We start from the raw sequence: 19,075 nt of genomic DNA, 5'->3' as shown, positions 1-19,075 counted from the left end.
GTCAGAATGCCAGCCTTACAAACAGCTAAAAAGATCATTGGTGTCACGTTGCTGGCTCTACCAAGTGGCATTGACCCTGGAACTATACAGGCACCATCAGATGAGAGGTCAATCAGCCACAACTCAAGGAATCCCTAGCAACCTTTGGAGAAACCCCAGTGATCCATTGAAGCCTGGTTGAGAATGGCTGGCCTAGATGAATAATAGAGCCTGTGGACATATGTTCTGCTTCCTTTGTACAGTTCAAAGTTTAAGTTTATTATTGACCGGAATGCACTATTAAATTAAATAATGTACATAGCCACTGCCACATGCCCCCAACATAACCCCTTGCAGGGACTTTGTATTCAGAAACGTCATGCTTTCATACATGGAAGTACCTGCAGGAACGTTAACACAGTGTTTGGTCAAGCACACGCAAACCCACAGTGACAGTGGAATTTTTTTTTCCTTTTATATATAAACATATTGTGGTTGGGTAGACAGTAGCAACGCTATGGCTTTCTTGACAAGGACAAAGGAATGTAACCTATTATAAATGTAACAGACTTATAAAAATACAATAATAGAGCTAATTATATGATGTAACCTGAGATCAGTTTATTTATTTTTTTGTAATTGCGAACACAAGCCCCGGGGCCGTGTTCATTGGTCATAGTCTTCTACTCACAGTCTTCCATCTTATCCCTCTCTTGAAAAGGATAAATGTTAATTAGTCTCTTCATAAATATGATGAAAAAAAAAACGACCCGTTCAGGAACGGCAGCACTCAGGTCCATGCCCGGCTTATATGTCCCGTCATTTCAGCATCGCTCGATTTCCCTGTTCAATGTCCTCTCCTGATTGGTCGATGCTGTCTGCAAAGTCACCATATTAATCCACGGCGAGCGAAATCTTGCAGGGCAGCTCCTTGTCCATCTCTGGTGGTCGGAATACAACGAGGCCTCTAGATTATGCCCTTCTGTAGACATTTTGGTTTTCGGAATGTCAGCCAGCAAGTCAAAAGGATGAATAATAAGAAAACGGAGAAGAAGACCATGACTCCGACATATCCACCGTGTGACAGCGGAGGGGAAGGGGGAAGCTCAGCTGGGATCATATTGGTCAGGTTCAGCATGTACCCCAGAGTCCATCCAGCATCGCTACCCTGGATCTGTAGAGATGATACAGTGTATAAATACAATACAACAAAGATAATTCAGTATTACGCCAAAGCACAAAGCAGTCCTGAATACAAATGAATGGAGATGCTAATTAATCATGACCTTCTGCTCTTCTGGCTTGCTCTTACTATAGTAGTTGTGTAAAAAAAAAAAAAATTTAAAACAGGTTTGTCTAAGGGTATGATTGGTAGACATGTGCAATTCGTTTAGTTCCTAATTCCTTTTTTAACGAATTTTGACAAATTCGTTAATTCCGAAATTTCCGAATTTCCAAATTTTTCAATTTCGGAAATTTGGAATTTCGGATTTTCGGAAATTCAAAATTTCGGAAGTTCGAAAATTCAAATGAGGAAATTCGGAAATTTGAAAATTTGGAAATTTGGAAATGTGAAAATACGAAAACTTGAAAATCTGAAATAACTAACTAATAATAACTATTAAATTATAGGTATTGGAATTTCCTTTCAAATTTGGCTGTTAGTAAACATAATGAATACAAATTTATCAGAAGTTATGAATTATCTGAAATAACGAATGCCGTATCTAAAAGAATGGAACGTAACGATCTAATAATAATAAATAACAATAATAATAATAAAACCTTTTTATGATTATTATTTATTATTAATTTGTTCCATTCCATTTGTTTAGATGTGGCATTCGTTATTTCCGATAATTCCTAACTTCAGATAAATTTGTATTTGTTATGTTCACTAACAGCCAAATTTGAAAGGAAATTCCAATACCGATAATTTAATAGTTAGTTATTATTAGTTATTATTTCGAATTTTACAGATTTTCTTTCTTTTTTTCAGATTTCTGAATTATCGAATTCCAAAAATTCGTAAATTCAAAATTCGGAAATTTGAAAATTTGGAAATCCAAAAATTCGAAAATCTTCGGATTTCTGAATTTTTGAATTTCCGAATTCTAAATTTTCAAATTTCCGAAAAAAAGCAAAAAAACGAATGAAACGAAAATGAACAAATTTTTTGTCAGTGCACATGTCTAATGATCGCAAGAGCCGCTGTGTTACAATGCAGGTGCAGCTGTGCAGTGCAGTCCAGCATGATAAGCGCAGTGCGCACACTGTTCTCTTTTTTTTTTTTCTAAATGTACTTTATTGAGCTGTCACACAGACATCTCATAAAGTACAATTGTGGGCTGCGAGGCGGTGGATTGCCTCGCACTGCGTTGCGCTTTTAAAAAGTACTGCGCGTGGTACTGTTTTTCAGCACCCCATGCCACCGCAATGCAGTGATGTGAACGGGGGAGAAAAAGAACCAAGGCATTTTTTCTTGCCATGCGGTGAGCCTGCGCTGGAATAGCCACCCAACACAGTCCCACTACACCTGGTGTGAATAGGCCTTGACTCTCTTGAAAGAGACAGCTGTTTTTCATGCTGGAAAGCCACTAGCTCCAATGAGAGTCAACATATCTAAACCTAAGAACACAAATTTCATATATTGCAGCTTACCAGTCCTTAGATCTGTTGGCTGCATTTGTTTTCTTTCCCACATTCAGTCCTTAAAATGGATGTAAACCCCATTCATGAAATCTGATCTGGGTACATATATTTGTAGTTTTTACTTATCTCTCTCCGTTCTTCTGTTATCAGTATGATAACTTCTGTCAAGCTCTCCGACACAGGAGATAAAAGCAACTGGAAACTTGTGTCGGGGAGAGAACTTAGAGACAGGTAAGCAGAGAGCTTGTCTATTCACAGCACAGCTCTTCAAGTTTCTTCGTTCCTCTGCCTATGTGGAGGGGGGGGGGGTGTTCCTTTCCTTCAATCAGCTCACACACAGTGTATGCCAAGACTCCACACCTACTGCTGGAAAGTGAACAAAGATTTGTAACATGATGTGCACTTTCTAAAGAATGTAGAAAGTTAGAAACACCCCCCCTAGGGAACACTTAACCCCTTGATTGCCCCCTAGTGTTAACCATACCTCCCAACTTTTTGAGATGGGAATGAGGGACACCTATTAGCAAAAGTATGTAGGCATAGGACACACCCCTTGCCACAGCCCCTTAAAGGAGAATTGTACAAAAAAACAAGATTTGTTAAACCCACAAGTGCTTTTTTTACCACTACAGTTCCTTTATATTGGCTTTTAGAATTTACAAAATCAGCAATTTAGAAATCAGATGAAAGGTTTAGCTCTAGAAAACACTTTTTGATAGATAAAAAGTGCATTTTATATACAGCTATATAGATCAGATCAAAATGAGGGACAAATGAGGAGGAATGAGGGACGGAGGGACATTGCTCCAAATCAGGGACAGTTGGGAGCTATCGTGTTAACCCCTTCCCTGCCAGTGCCATTTATGCAGTGATCATTGTGTTTTTTTAGCACTGATCACTGTGTTGGTGTCACTGGTCACCAAAAAGTGTTACTTGGGGTCAGATTTGTCCACCGCAATGTCACAGTCCTGCTAAAAATCACAGATGGCCGCCATTACCAGTAAAAACAATAGAAAAAATAAAAAAATCTTTCCCCTATTTTGTAAGCGCTATAACTTTTGCGCAAACCAATCAAAATACGCTTATTACGATTTTTTTTTACCAAAAATATGTAGCAGAATATATATTGGCCTAAACTGATGAATAAATTAGTTTTTTTTAATGTTTTTTTATTTTTTTTGGATATTTATTATAGCAGAAATAAATTTTTTTTTTTCAAAATTGTCGGTCTTTTTGTGTTTATAGCGCAAAAAAATAAAAACCACAGAGGTGATCAAATAGCACCAAAAGAAAGCTCTACTTGTGTGAAAAGGAGGACGTCAATTTTGTTTGGGTACAACGTCGCACGACCGCGCAATTGTCAGTTAAAATGACACAGTGCCGTATCGCAAAAAATGGCCTGGTCAAGGATTTTTACCTTTTCGGCATCAAAGGTCCGACGGAACGAATTCGTCGGACAATTCGATCGTGTGTGGGCTTCATCTGACCTTTTGTGCTGAAAATTCTGACAGATCTTAGAAATAGAACAAGTTTCAAATCTTTCCGACGGACTTGATTCCTATCGAACAAAACGTTTGTCTGTATGCTAGTCCGACGGACCAAAAATGACGCAAGGGCAGCTATTGGCTACTGGCTGTTGAACTTCCCTTTTCTAATCCGGTCGTATGTCATCACATTCGAAACGATCGGACTTTGGTGTGATTGTGTGTAGGCAAGTCCGTTTCATTGGAACTCCGTCGGAACTCCGTCGGAACTCCGTCGAAAAGTCCTTCGGAGTTCAGTCCGACGAGAAGTCCGCTCGTGTGTACGCGGCATAGACTAACCTATCTAGTAAAGAAGAAATGGCTATACAGGTGCATCTCAAAAAAATAGAATATCATCAAAAGGTTAAGTTATTTCTCAGTAATTAAATCCAAAAGGTGAAAGTCATATATTTTATAAAGATGTGTTACACACAGAGTGATATATTTCAAGCATTTCTTTCTTTTAATGTTGATGATTATGGCTTACAGCTAGTGAAAACCCCAAATTCAGTATCTTAGAAAATTACAATATTACATAAGACCAAAAAATCATCACTGAGTGTGGAAACTTCACACTTGGATTCTGTGCCTCTCCACTCTTCCTCCAGACTCTTGGATCTTGATTTCCAAAGTAAATGCAATATTTCCACAGTCTGTGATGATTTAGAGAGCTATGTCATCTGCTGGTGTTGGTCCACTGTGTTTTATCAAGTTCAAAGTCAGCACAGTCCTCTACCGGGAAATTCTAGAGCACTTCATGCTTCTCTCTGCTGACCATCTTTATGGAGATGCTGAATTAATTTTCCAGCAGGACTTGGCACCTGCCCCACACTGCCAAAAGTAACAATACCTGGTTTAATGATCATGGTATCACTGTGCTTGATTGGCCAGCAAAGTCGCCTGACCTAAACCCCATAGAGAATCAGTGGGGCAGTGGCAGCCCGTTCATTGTGGGTGCATGGGCAGTGCCCCCCTTTCCCTGCTGCCGCCTCCCTATTCATGCGCCCAACCCCTTTCAGGACGCATGGATTCCTATGGCATGGGCAGGAGGGGTGTATATTTTTTTTTTGAAGCACCTGATTAGAGCCAGAGGCTCTAATCAGGTGCTTCAAAAAAGGGTGGGCTTGGGGCGCAGAGAGTGCGCTCTGAACCCACCCAATTGTGTGACCATAGCGAATGAATATTCAGTGAGACCCGTTTCCTGATTGGCCAAAGCGCCAGGCGTCCCTATTGGATGCTCAGCGCTTTGGCGGAAGTGGGACAGAGGAAGTGAGAGGAGAGGAGACACCAGAGAAGAGGATAAGGTAAGCGCCGATCCATCCAGGGGGGGTCGGGGTTGTGTCAGCAGTGTGTCCTGCGATCCACTACTCGTGGGGGGGTTGTTTCAACGGTGTGTCCCGCAATCCACTCGCGCGCGGGGGTGTGTGTGTGTGTGAGCGGACACTGGCAGCATTTGATGGGCACACTGGGAGCATATGATGGGCACACTGGCAGCATATGATGGGCGCAGTGGCAGCGTTTGATGGGCACAGTAACAACGTTTTATTTGCACAGTGGCAGCATTTGATGAGCACAGTGACAGCATTTTATGGGCACAGTGGTAGCATTTTAAGGCACAGTGGCTGCAATAGATGATTTTTTTTCAAAATTGTTTTGCGCCCCCCCCCCCCCAAAAAAAATTTTGAGCACCAGCCGCCACTGCTGTGGGGTATTGTCAAGAGGAAGATGGGAGACACCAGACCCAACAATGCAGATGACATGAAGATGAAGGCCACTATTAAAGCAACCTGGGCTTCTATAACACCTCAGCAGTGCCACAGGCTGATCACCTTCATGCCACACCACATTGATGCAGTAATTCATGCAAAAGGATCCCTGACCAAGTATTGAGTGCATACTATACTGTACATGGACATACTTTTCAGTAAGCCAACATTTCTGTATTAAAAATACTTTTTTTTTATTAGTCTTATGTAATATTGTAATTTTCTGAGATACAGAATTTTGGGTTTTCACTAGCTGTAAGCCATAATCATCAAAATTAAAAGAAAGAAATGCTTGAAATACATCACTCTATATCAATCTATATAAAATATAGGAGTTTCACTTTTTGAATTGAATTACTGAAATAAATGAACTTTTTGATGATGTTCTAATTTTTTGAGACGCACCTGTACATACCTTTTCTGAAGCGGCTCCGGTCCGCTCTCTAATGGCAGAAGTTCTGCAGAGGAGACAGCCGACAACCGGCTGGGAAATGCCTGGGAAGTGACGTCACGTCACCCATAGACTTACTATGGGACTTCCGTTTTCGGCTGCCTCTTCCGCACCCACCTCCACAGAGAAGATCCCACTGACAGCTCAGCGTGGGACCAGACTGGAGCGGCTTCAGAAAAGCTATGTATAGCGATCTCTTCTTTACAGGGATAGATAAGTTAGTCTTAGATCGTGGATGCCATTAGATTTAGAGATTTTAGTATTAGGGTGAACTGCTACTTTAAAGTGGTTGTAAACCCTTCCATATACCCAGTGAAATGATTAACCTGGTGATACACAGAGATGAAGCATATCATCCTATATAAGTTGTATCTGTTTATCTGCAGTTGTCTCTTCTCTACATCTGTTCAAAGTACAGAATTTATAAAGTTTATCAGAGTTTTCAGAAAACAGGGGGTGGAGAGGTAAGGTTACACTCTGCAGAGCTCAGTGAGGAGAGCTTTAAGAGCTTATTGTGGGGTAGAGACACCCCCCCCCCTCTTCACAGCACACAAGAACAGAGCTGAGGCTGTCAATCAGCTGGAGGTCCTCCCCGTCACCTTTTTTCTCTTGGTGTCAGGAAAACTTGTCAAAAGTAATTCATGCTGATAGCAGAGGAACAAAGTATCAGAGAGAAATGACACTTAGTGCTCTTAATCAGGACACTTACACACTATAGAGGGATATGCTTTGCTCAATTTTAATGTCTGAGGTTTACAACCACTTTAATTTTCATCTGGTAATCCTGCAAGTACGACAGGGTGACTACACTGACTCCACTGTATTTACGTCATGTTGTCACACAGATTGAACTTCAAACATGTCTGCCTCTGTTCAGCTCACAGGAAGTCTTTACTTGCTGAAAATATTCCTAATCTAAAAAAAGAAAACTAATGCAGGAATCACATTTAAGGACTGGTAAGCTGCAATAGATGACATTTTTGTTTTTGGGTTTAGATATGCTATATCATAAAGGGGGGGGGGGGATGGGTATAAGCAGGTGGCAGGGCTGTGGTTTTACCATCCCCTGGTGGCCCACCTAACATCTAAAATACAGGCGAAGGAGAGGCCATAAGCTGTGGCAAATTTAATGTGGCATCACCTCCCGAAAGCTGTTTAGCACTCTAAAAGGTGATCCACTGCAGATTACTTTTCAGAGCATAGGCTAGTGTGAACCTAGCCAAAAATGTAGAAAAAGCACAACATTCAACAATAAATATACAAAGAAAATAATGCAGTGCCTCCAAATATACAATATTACAAACTTAAAGCATTGAGAAAAGTAGTGCATGTTGCTTTACTGTTATTTAACCACTTCAGCCCCGGAAGGATTTACCCCTTTAATGACCAGGCCATTTTTTGCGATACGGCACTGCGCCGCTTTAACTCGCGGTCGTGCGACGTTGCACCCAAACAAAATGTATGTCCTTTTTTTCCCACCAATAGAGCTTTCTTTTGGTGGTATTTGATCACCTCTGCGGTTTTTATTTTTTTTGCGCTATAAACAAAAATAAAGTGGCAATTTTGAAAAAAAAAAAAAAACAAACTATATTTTTTTTACTTTCTGCTATAATACACATCCAAAAAAAAAAATATAAAAAAACGAATTTATTCATCAATTTAAGCCAATATGTATTTTGCTATCGCAATAAGCGTATATTGATTGGTTTGCGCAAAAGTTATAGCGTCTACAAAATAGGGGATATTTTTATGGCATTTGTATTATTATTTTTTTTTTACTAGTAATGGCGGCGATCAGCGATTTTTAGTAGGACTGCGACATTATGATGGACAGATCAGACACTTTTAACACTTTTTTGGGACCAGTGACATTTATACAGCGATCAGTGCTATACAAATGCACTGATTACCGTACAAATGTCACTGGCAGGGAAGGGGTTAACACTAATGGTGGTCAAGGGGTTAAATGTGTTCCCCGGGAGGTGTTACTAACTGTATGGGGCGCGCCCACAAAAGCTACTGCGCGGGCCGACGTACCGGTATGTCGATTCGCGCAGGGGAGCCAACCTGCCACGATATATCTGCGGCGGCTGGTCGGGAAGTGGTTAATTACATCGGAATAATGTCACATTAGAGATGATTGATGGCAAGTTAATATTTAAATTTTAAGTAAAAATCCCCTTAGCCACTATACTGAGGACATACATTTACCTTGCCAAAGAATGTGATGTCCTCCCAGCTGCTAGAGTTAAAGCCATACAGATCCAGAAGGTTTAGAATATAGACTGCAGAGAAACAATATTCACTGAGATACTTCTCCTTTATCCGGACAGCTTCTCTCTTTACCTGCAGTACAAGAACACAGCGGACATGAAAAGAGAGTATCGCACAGATTTTCACTTTTTTATTGTAGCGTTAAAATAATTTTCATTGTCTTTTTACACTTTTGTATGTTTGATCTTCCATATTTTTGTCATTGTATAAAAGAAAAACATTAAATCAGATGCCAATGGTATCAAGTAGACACAGTTGTGCTAAAGTAAAAAATAAAGTAACCACTACAGCTCTCGTAACTGTATACCGCCATAAAATCACTGTGAGGGAGGGTCACTTTGATTTGTGGCACCACGGTCACTGCACCATATACGTGCTTTTTTAGCACCTGCCTCCTGGGCCGGGCCTTTTGGCTGGGACCGGAGGAATGTTTTTATTCCTGGCCGGACGGCCTGGCCATTGTATTGCACAATGGCCACCTTTTCACTCTCCTCTACTTCCTTCTCCCCCACTATCTTTTTACCGTATTTCCTTTGTGTGTCACGTTTTTGTATGTTTTTGTTTGTACACGGTTTGTTGCACTGTGTGACTGGTAGGGTTGCAGATCCTTGGGCCTGCCCTCAAGTCTTGGGAGGGGGTGGACATGGCCTTTTGGCTTAGTTCCCCCTCTCTCATGGGGTCTCCCTTCAGGGGGAGCCTCACCGAGTACTTGGGTGGGTCTGTTTTGGCAGATCCTCCAAAAAAAAAGGGGGTCCATCTGGTTTTGGCCAGATGGGCCAAGTGTAAGTACCCTTGTCCCTGTCAGGGGCCTAACGCCCGGGGGGATTCAGGGCAAGGCCCTCTGATTTTAGAGGGCTTGTGTACCCATTGCACTTTTTTGTGTTTCACTTTTAATGTGTGCACATTTTTTTTGACACCGGGTGAAGTTTTTGAGTGTGTTTCACACACCATGGGCTTTAAAAAAAAAAAAAAATGTGGAGAGATTGGTATCTGATTGATTGATTGCTTCTGTAGACAGGTATCTTTTTTACAGGTAGCAAGCTGAGGTTAGGAGCACTCCCTTTAAGAGAGTGCTCCTAATCTCAGCTCGTTACCTGTATAGAAGACACCTGGGAGCCAGGAATCTTGCTGATTGATAGGGGATCAAATTCTTATTTCACTCATTAAAATGCAAATCAATTTATGACTTTTTTGAACTGCGTTTTTCTGGATATTTTTATTTGTTATTCTGTCTCTCACTTGTAAAATAAACCAACCATTAAAATTATAGACTGATCATTTCTTTATCAGTGGTCAAATGTACAAAATCAATAGGGGATCAAATACTTTTTTCTATCACTGTACCTGTTTATCGGGCAATAACTTTCTCATTACAGACAGTAGAACTATAGGCAAAATCTATTTTTCCATTTTGGATAGAGCATGGGAGGGTTATAACCACTGTCAGCTTTTTTTTGCCATTTATATCACACAGAGCTACATGCTGATCTGCTTTTTAGTAAAAGAGGGGAAAGGTCCAATATGTCCAAAATTAAAATAAAAATTTTGCCTTTAGTTTTCCTTTAGAGTGGAAGCGGATTAGAACAGCTATTATGTTTTTTTTTTTTTTTTTTTGGTTTGTTTGTGTCCCTGTTAGGGAGATTAGGGAGATTCACCCTATTTGTCCTGTTTACTGTTATCATTGAAAATGAAACCAAAAAGAAAATCCCAAATTTTTGGTTGTCCCCAGAAAAGTAATAGAGGGGAAATCTTCCAATTGGGACACTGGTGGGGACACTATGGGACAGGAAGTGAAGGGAAATCTCCCCAATGAAACACAAATGGCAAAGAACCAAAACCAAAAAAACTGACAGGGGTTATAACCCTCCCATGCTCTATCCAAAATGGAAAAAAAGATTCTTACATTCATTATTTAAACAAAAATGTTTTTCTTTTATTTGCAATTACTGTTTTTTTTTTTTTACTTCCTGGAGGCACTGGTGATTTAACCAGGGCCTCACAGATGCATCCTGGGAAGTTGCTGTCACATGTTCCAGGAGGCGGACCCAGAGTCCTGGAAAACCAGAGTTGCAGGAAGTAGAGGGAAATGGGCTCACCTGCTCTTAGTAAAAATAGCCACTATAAGAAGGATGGGGAGGGAAAAAAAAGTGATGCAAAGAAAAAAGGTTACAATTATGAGGAGGAATTAGTTAATTAAGGCTGATTAGAGTTAGATAAGGGTTAATGAGGGGTTAAATACAAATTGTTTTCATTTTTTTTTTTTTATTAACTTGTAAGGCAGGCATCTATAAATGGCGGACACTACTGTGAAGGAATGGGGGGTTATGTGAAGGGTGACTGAGAACACTACTGTGAAGGATGGGTGTTCAGGGGTGATGTGAAGGGGGGTTGGGGACACTGGTGTGAAGCGGGGGGGGGGGCAGTAATACTAAAGGGGGGTTGTGATCTGAAGGAGAGATGAGAACACTAGAAAACTAACGTAGAGGGGGAGGGGGGATGCTAAGTGGGGGAGAGGACACTGCAGTGAAGGGAGGGGGCAAAGGACACTACTATGGAGGGGGGCTGAGAACACTACTATGAAGGGGGGCTGAGAACACTACTATGAAGGGGGGGCTGAGAACACTACTTTGAAGAACACTACTATGAAGGGGGGCTGAGAACACTACTTTGAAGAACACTACTATGAAGGGGGGGCTGAGAACACTACTTTGAAGAACACTACTATGAAGGGGGGCTGAGAACACTACTTTGAAGAACACTACTATGAAGGGGGGGCTGAGAACACTACTTTGAAGAACACTACTATGAAGGGGGGCTGAGAACACTACTTTGAAGGGGGACTGAGAACACTACTTTGAAGGGGAACTGAGAACACTACTATGAAGGGGAACTGAGAACACTATTATGAAGGGGGTGAGAACACTACTATGAAGGGGGACTGAGAACACTACTATGAAGGGGGCTGAGAAAACAACTATGAAGGGGGGCTCAGAACACTCTTTCGAAGGGGGTCTCAGAACACTACTATGAAGGGGGGCTGAGAACACTACTATGAAGGGGAGCTGAGAACACTACTATGCGGGGGGGGGGGGGGGGCTGAGAACACTACTTTGCGGGGGAGGGGGCTGAGAACACTACTATGAAGGGGGACTGAGAACACTACTATAAAGGGGGGCTGAGAACACTACTATGAAGGGGGCTGAGAAAACAACTATGAAGGGGGGCTGAGAAAACAACTATGAATGGGGGACTGAGAACACTACTATGAATGGGGGGCTGAGAACACTACTACACTGCTACAAAGAGGGGCTGAGAACACTACTATGAAGGGGGGCTGAGAACACTACTAGGAAGGGGGGCTCAGAACACTACTAGGAAGGGGGGCTGAGAACACTACTATGAAGGAGGGCTGAGAAAACTACTACGAAGGGGGGCTGAGACTACTACTATGAAGGGGGGCTGAGAACACTACTATGAAGGGAGGTTGAAAACACTACTGAAGGGGGGGCTGTGATGTAAAGGGGTTATTGAGGATGCTGATGTAATGTAAAACTGTGATATAAGAGGAGGGGGGAGCTGTGATGTGAAGGATCCGAGTCATCGCACAAATATGCAGATCAATAGTCACACCTTTGATCTACATATGAAGGAAAAAATGGATACTATGAAATAATACAATGATTTATTGTATTTACTCAATGACACTTGCAAACTATCACCATGTGTCGTTTTACACTGGAGCAGCTGCATTTTGACATCCGGTATACGTTGATAATAGAGACTGTTGGGGTAGCAGCAGCAGAGGGAGAGGAATTTTTTGCCGCGATACTGGAATCGTGGGCAGAATCGCGTGAGGCCGCCTGTGATTCCAGTGCACTCAGGTGTGAACGGAGCCTTAAAACATATGTATTTTTTAAACTTTACTTTATTTTAGCTTTGTAAAGAGAAGGAGTCAGTTTATTATTTACTTTCTTTGACCTTTTGTACAGATTTCACCTATTGTCCCGGAGATGCAACAGAAAGTGCCGGTTCACACTGGGGCAGCTTCAAAGTCGCCCGTCTCTCGTCTGACCCATACAGCACGACTTGCAAAACGACTTCTGTATATAAGTCAATGCAAACCACTCCAAAGTCGCCCCCAAGTAGTACAGGAACTCCTATTACAACGGTTCCATTGTACTGAATGGAGCGCGACTTGTCAGGCTGACAGGTGGCCCCTGTGTGAACCGGCACTAAGTGAGAGGATGATTTTTACAAAGTGAGGTGTATTTTTCCTCTTGGTTGTCAGAGGAACAGGTGTCACCATTAAAGGCTTGGCCTCACCTTTTGTTCTGGTGGTAACAGTAACATTTTGAAACATGAGAAGAAATGGAAACAAGAAAAAGCACAGAAAAATAAAAGGAGGGGAGGCTTGTATAACACGCACTATCAATAAATCTTGGATATGCTCCATTTAGCAGCCTGTGAGTATACAATGCCTTACCTCAGCCCACGGTTTAGAACAATGTCTCTCCACTGAGTCCTTCACGCCGTCCAGAGAAACTTTTTCCTTAGTGACTTTTAAAAAGTCCATAACAAAATAAAAAGCAGAGAAGGCCTGCAGGAACAGCACACAAAGCATTAGGAAAATACTTGGCGGTAAACACGTTTTCCTTTCCTGACATGGCAGAGATGGACAGCATGGCCCTCACCACTTCCTGTGCAACCACAAGTCCCTCACACATGGGAACCATTGCTGGTTGGAAAAGCCACAGTATAATCCATAAGAGGGTAACACTGATCACTCTTTGGTCTAAATCACATAATCATAGAGCACCTCGCCTTCAGCAGCTCTCTATAGTCTATGCTACGACCAAACACCTGTGCATCCCTATGCTGGCAAAAATGGCCCTTGCAGGGACACTATATTATGCCCATGTGAACAAGGTCTTAAAGTGTCATTTCACTTTTGTGGAGAAAAAAAAAATATCCCCCCTCTGGGTGATCAGTGTACATTGCAAGTGTTTTAATAAACTTTGTTGCATATTCCTACCTATTCCTACTCTGAAGAAAAAGCTGCTTGTTCTACATTTGGATACTGATTCTGAATGGGTGTGACTAACTCATTATAATTAACTGCTGCATTTTCTGTGTTCTGATGAAAAAAAGCTACAGTGTCTGCATCCCTTTAGAAGTGATTAACCCTGAGGAGTATCTCACCAAAATTGACATTTTTGTTGCAGAGGATGCCTAAAACCTGACTTTAATGTTAGTGCAGAATTCCTCACCCAAGCAGGAAATTACATTTCTGGGGGAGTCCTGTACCCCAATTGTATACAGAATGCCTCCAGGTTGCCATATTGCATTGCATTTTACAGAAAATTACAGCTCTGCAGTTTGAAAAGGGAAGGAATATTTTAATAACATTACAATCTTGCTTGTGTAGCAATTGTATATATTATCATTATTTATTTATTTTTAACAAAGGTGGAGTAACTCTTATTGTGTATTGCTAGCCTAAATAGCTATGTTTTTAATACTACTCTGATGCATTTATTGTCCTTGGAATGAAGGTAGACATATCTTTTAGATCAAAGTTAGAGGCAATAAACAGGTTGTACAAAAAAAAAAAACCCAAAAAACCCTGAAACTTAAAATGATAATACCGATATGTTCTCACCCCAAACTCTCCTTGCAGCATTGGCTGGAAAATCCCATTAAATGAACACCGAGAATAACTACAGTGGGATAAGTTGAAAATATTCTCGACTTTGTCCTTGCATAGCTGGTAGTTGCCTGTCCCCTTGATCTGAATTGTCTGTGGAATGGTGAGGATTCTCCGGTCAGACACACAGGGGCTGCTGTAGAGGTCCGCTGTGCTGACATTCCGCGTATATCCTGGATTAAAGCACGGGTCCAGCAGGGTAATGTTCTGTCCATGCTGCAATAAGAAAAAATATTTTAAGATGTGAACTGTGCACATTTATGAAAAATGCATAGGTGAGCTTTTCCCAACCCTTTTTTAAAATGGAGGAACCCTTTAAATAGATTTTAGGTTTCAGGGAACCCCTGCTATTGTATCTAAGTTCATGGTACATTAGAGTTAACATGCAAGAATAAATAAAATACATTTTGGACATATAGGGATGCTTTATACCACAAAGCTATTTGAAGTAATAATAATAATGGTTAGAAAATGAATGCAGGCAGTTAAAATTCTAGCAGTACCCCACATAAGCAATGCCTGGTGATCAGTCGAAAAGTGCCCCCCTTATAATGGTGCTCAGAATAGAAGATACTTCTTTGGTTGTCTCTTACATTGGTGGTCAGTGAGGAAAGGTCCTCTTACATAGATGGTCAGTGGAAAAGGATCTTCCTATATAGGTGGTCAGTGGAAAGAGGCTTCTTATTTAGATGGTCAGTGGAGAAGGGTCTTCTTATATAGGTGGTCAGCAGAAAGAGGCTTCTTATTTAGATGGTCAGTGGAGAAGGGTCTTCTTATATAGGTGGTCAGCAGAAAGAGGCTTCTTATTTAGATGGTCAGTGGAGAAGGGTCTTCCTATATATGTGTGTAGGTGGTCAGTGGAGAAGGGTCTTCTTTCATACGTATATAGGTGGTCAGTGGGGAAGGGCTTCTTATATTCAGCAGTTGGTCAGTGGAAAGAGCCTTCTTATATAGGTGGTCAGTGGAGAAGTGTCTTCTTATATAAGTGGTCAGTGAAAATAGGCTTCCTATAAGGTCAGCGGAGAAGGGTCTTCATATTTAGGTATAAAGGTGGTCAGGGGTGAAGGGCCTTCTTATATAGGTATCCAAATCCAAATCTATTTCTCTACCCCTCAGCTCACTCCTTCAGTCTCCTCACGTATAACTAATTTACTATCAGATATATCAGTCTGGATGTCACACCACTTCCTCAAACTTAATCTATTCAAAACCGACCTTTTTTCCTCCCTCACGTGCCTCTTCCCCTGATCTCTCTGTCAAAATCGATGGCACAACCATAAGCCCATCCCTGCATGCAAAGGTCCTAGGTGTAGTCCTGGACTCTGAACTCTCCTTTAAGCCCCATGTCCAATCACTGTCCAAATCTTGCCGCCTCAACCACCGCAACATCTCCAAACTATGCCCCTTTCTAACTAATGACACAACAAAGCTCTTAATTCACTCCTTGGTCATCTCTCGCCTCGACTACTGCAACTCCCTCCTCATTGGCTTACCTCTACATAGTCTATCCCCCCTTCAAGCCATCATGAATGCTGCTGCCAGATTCATCCACCTTACCAACCGCTCTGTGTCTGCTACTCCTTTCTGTCAATCCCTCCACTGGCTTCCGCTCACCCAACGAATTAAATTCAAAATACCAACAAATACTTTGTTAGTCATCCACAACTCTGCCCCCAGCTACATCACTGACCTAGTCTCAAAAAACCAACCTAATCATTTTCTTCGTTCTTCTCAAGACCTCCGGCTCTCTATCTCCCTCATCACCTCCTCCCATCCATGCCTTCAGGACTTTTGCAGAGCCTCTTCAATCCTATGGAACGTCTTACCCCAATCTGTTCGAATATCTATGACTCTATTAGCTTTTAGACAATCCCTGAAAACCCTCCTCTTCAGAGAAGCCTACCCTACCCACACCTAACAACTGTATTTTCATTTTCTCCATCTGATCATCCCCCACAGCTGCTACCTTTTGTTCCACTTGACCCTCCCTTCTAAATTGTAAGTTCTAACGAGCAGGGCCCTCTGATCCCTCCTGTATTGAATTGTACTGTAACTGTACTGTCTGCCCCCATGTTGTAAAGCGCTGCACAAACTGTTGGGGCTATATAAATCCTGTATAATAATAATATAAGTATATATGTGATCAGTGGAGAAGGGCCATCTTATATAGATGTATAGGTGGTAGGTGGAGAAGAGATTTTCTTATATAGGTGTATACAGTAGATGCTCAGTGAAGAAGGTCCTTCTTTTAAAGGTGTATAGGTGGTCAGTGGAGAAAAGCCTTTCTATATAGGCAGTCAGCGGAGAAGGCCTTTGTTATTCAGGTGGAAAGGCAATCAGTGGAGGTGGGGCTTCTTACTGTATATAGGTGTATTCTCCAGGTCAGTGGAGAATGGTCTTCTTATATAGGTGTATAGGTGATCAGTGGAGAATGCCCTTTTCATATACAGTAGGTGTATAGGTGGTCAGTGGAAAGAGTCTTCTTAATTACTGTAGGTGGTCAGTGGAGAAGGGCCTTCTTATATATGTGTGTAGGTGGTCAGCAGAGAAGGGCTTCTTATAATAGGTGGTCAGCAGAGAAGAGTCTAATTATTTAGGTGACCAAAAGAGTCTTCTTATATAGATAGTCAGTGGAGAAGGGTCTTCCTATTTAAGTATAAAGGTGGTCAGTTGAGAAGGGCCTTCTTATATAGGTGTATAGATTGTCAGTGGAAAAGGGTCTTCTTATGTGTGTATAAGTGTATAAGTGATCAGTGGAGAAGAGTTTTCTTCTATAGGTGGTCAGTGGAGAAAGGTCTTACAGTATATAGGTTTATAGCTGGTCAGTGGAGAAGGGTCTTCTTATATAGGTGATTGTTGTCAGTGGAGAAGGGTCCTCTTATATATGTGTATAGGTCAGTGGTTCTCAACTCCGGTCCTCAGGGCCCACTAGCAGGCCAGAATTTAAGTATTACCTTGGGGAGATGCAGACTAGAATACTGCAATCACTGAGCAGCAAATGATATCACCTGTGATGATTTTAAGTTATCTTGCAAACCTGGCCTGTTAGTGGGTCCCGAGGACAGGAGTTGAGAACCACTGGTATAGGTGAACAGTGCAGAAGGGCTTCTTATATAGAAATTCAGTGGAGGAGGGTCTTCTTATTTAGGTATAAAGGTGGTCAGGGGAGAAGGGCCTTCTTATATAGGTATATAGATGATCAGTGGAGAAGGGACTTCTCATATAGGTTGTCAATGTAGAAGGGCCTTCTTAAAAACCGTAGGTGTATAGGTGGTCAGTGGAGAAGGGCCTTATTGTATACAGTATGCACATGGGCATAACAATAGGGGTCGCAATGGCAACCCAGCTTATGCTCCAGGGGATCCAGGCAGCAAGAGGAAGGGCAGTGGTGGCATGTACTAGACCTGACCAGCTATATCTTCCTGCAGCAGGTGAAAACCCGCTTCTCCTCCTTCCCCTCCTGCTGGCATTCAGCAGCTGAAGGAAATACAGCTGACCAGATCTGGTAGATGCTGCCCCCTCCGCCCCCCTTCCCAGTTTCTCTTTCTGCCCAGAACCTCCTGTGTGCTCCCCTGGTACTCCTCTCCCGCAGCGCTGCTGGCTTCCTCCTCTCCTCTCCTGCTGGCTGCTGTGGGGGATGTATACAATATTAAATACAGTAAGTGATTGGTACTGAGAGAAGGGTCTTCTTATATAAGTGTATAGGTGGTCAGTGGAGAAGGGCCTATTTACATAGGCTTTGGAAATCTTTATGTCTATGGCCAGTTTAGGAGTATGTTCATAATCTCTTTATTTTAAACAACATGGGAAAGCGTCTGGAATCATGACACACCACTATCTATAGAGAAACCACAAGTACACCAGTGAGCGCAGATCCCACAACCACTTCATAAATAAAGGAAAGGTCTGTGTTGGCAATCATCATGAACTAGGTGTTGCAGCTCCCTTCAATGACCACAGGGTGGTGGACTGGAATCTGTAGCAAAATAGAAAAGGAGAGCGCACAGCTGCCCTAGTGCATTAACGTTTATTGGCAAAAACATAAAAAACGCTGCAACTGGGCTTTCTCACCATCCATCTCACCATCCATCCCTGCTTTCTCCATGCTTCAGGTACTTTCCCAAGGGACAGGCCGTGAGAGGAGGTTTTTTCTGATCTGCACATGTGATTACCAAGTCTTCCACTGTGAGTGCAACCTTTGCTGTTTTTATGTATTTGCCAATAAACGTTAATGCACTAGCGTCAGCTGTGCGCTCTCCTTTTCTATTTTGCTACACTAACTATAGAGGAATGGGGAAAACGGAAATAAAACTGGTAGCTTTAGTTGGGAGATCTCAGCAATTAAAAAAGTTCTTCAAACATGTATATCTACCCGAAGTCAGTTAGCGCAGGATGACATGAGATTATCGTGTAAGCTGGCAAAAATCAGCCATATCCATCTAGTTTAAAGTGATTGTAAACCTTATTTTGCTTGCTATGGGGGCACTTGTGCAGGCTCACCCCCGAGCCGCTTCTGTGGCTCAGCCCACCCCCCCCCGTGCTCCCTCCTCACTGTTCGTGATTGACAGCTGTAGGAGGAAGAAGAGCGCTGAGAGAGTCACTGCTCTCATGCACATCACTGGATCGAGATAGGGGCTCGGGTAAGTGTAAGGGGGGCTTGAGGGGGGGGCGTAGCTGATCATTGAAGGCTTTTTAACTTAATGCAGAGAATGCATTAAGGTACAAA

At 42.1% G+C, this 19,075-nt stretch overlaps 1 protein-coding gene across 2 annotated transcripts in view; it reads right to left on the bottom strand.

Annotated features, from left to right (window-relative positions):
• Positions 1–429: 429 nt before the first annotated feature.
• ENTPD1 (ectonucleoside triphosphate diphosphohydrolase 1) overlaps positions 430–19,075 on the bottom strand; it is a 185,141-nt gene continuing 166,495 nt past the window's right edge. For both annotated transcript variants that reach the window (XM_073595762.1, XM_073595761.1), the window contains exons 7-10: positions 14,305–14,565; positions 13,129–13,242; positions 8,583–8,717; positions 430–1,153 (exon numbers count right to left, since the gene is read on the bottom strand). In XM_073595762.1, the coding sequence (XP_073451863.1) occupies positions 947–1,153; positions 8,583–8,717; positions 13,129–13,242; positions 14,305–14,565 (717 nt within the window). In that variant the 3' untranslated portion in view covers positions 430–946. The remainder of the gene's footprint in view (positions 1,154–8,582; positions 8,718–13,128; positions 13,243–14,304; positions 14,566–19,075) is intronic.

The sequence above is a fragment of the Aquarana catesbeiana genome, linkage group LG08 (assembly GCF_042186555.1).
Source record: "Aquarana catesbeiana isolate 2022-GZ linkage group LG08, ASM4218655v1, whole genome shotgun sequence".
In the NCBI taxonomy this organism is placed as follows: Eukaryota; Metazoa; Chordata; class Amphibia; order Anura; family Ranidae; genus Aquarana; species Aquarana catesbeiana.
This window is presented reverse-complemented; position numbering and strand designations above follow the sequence as displayed.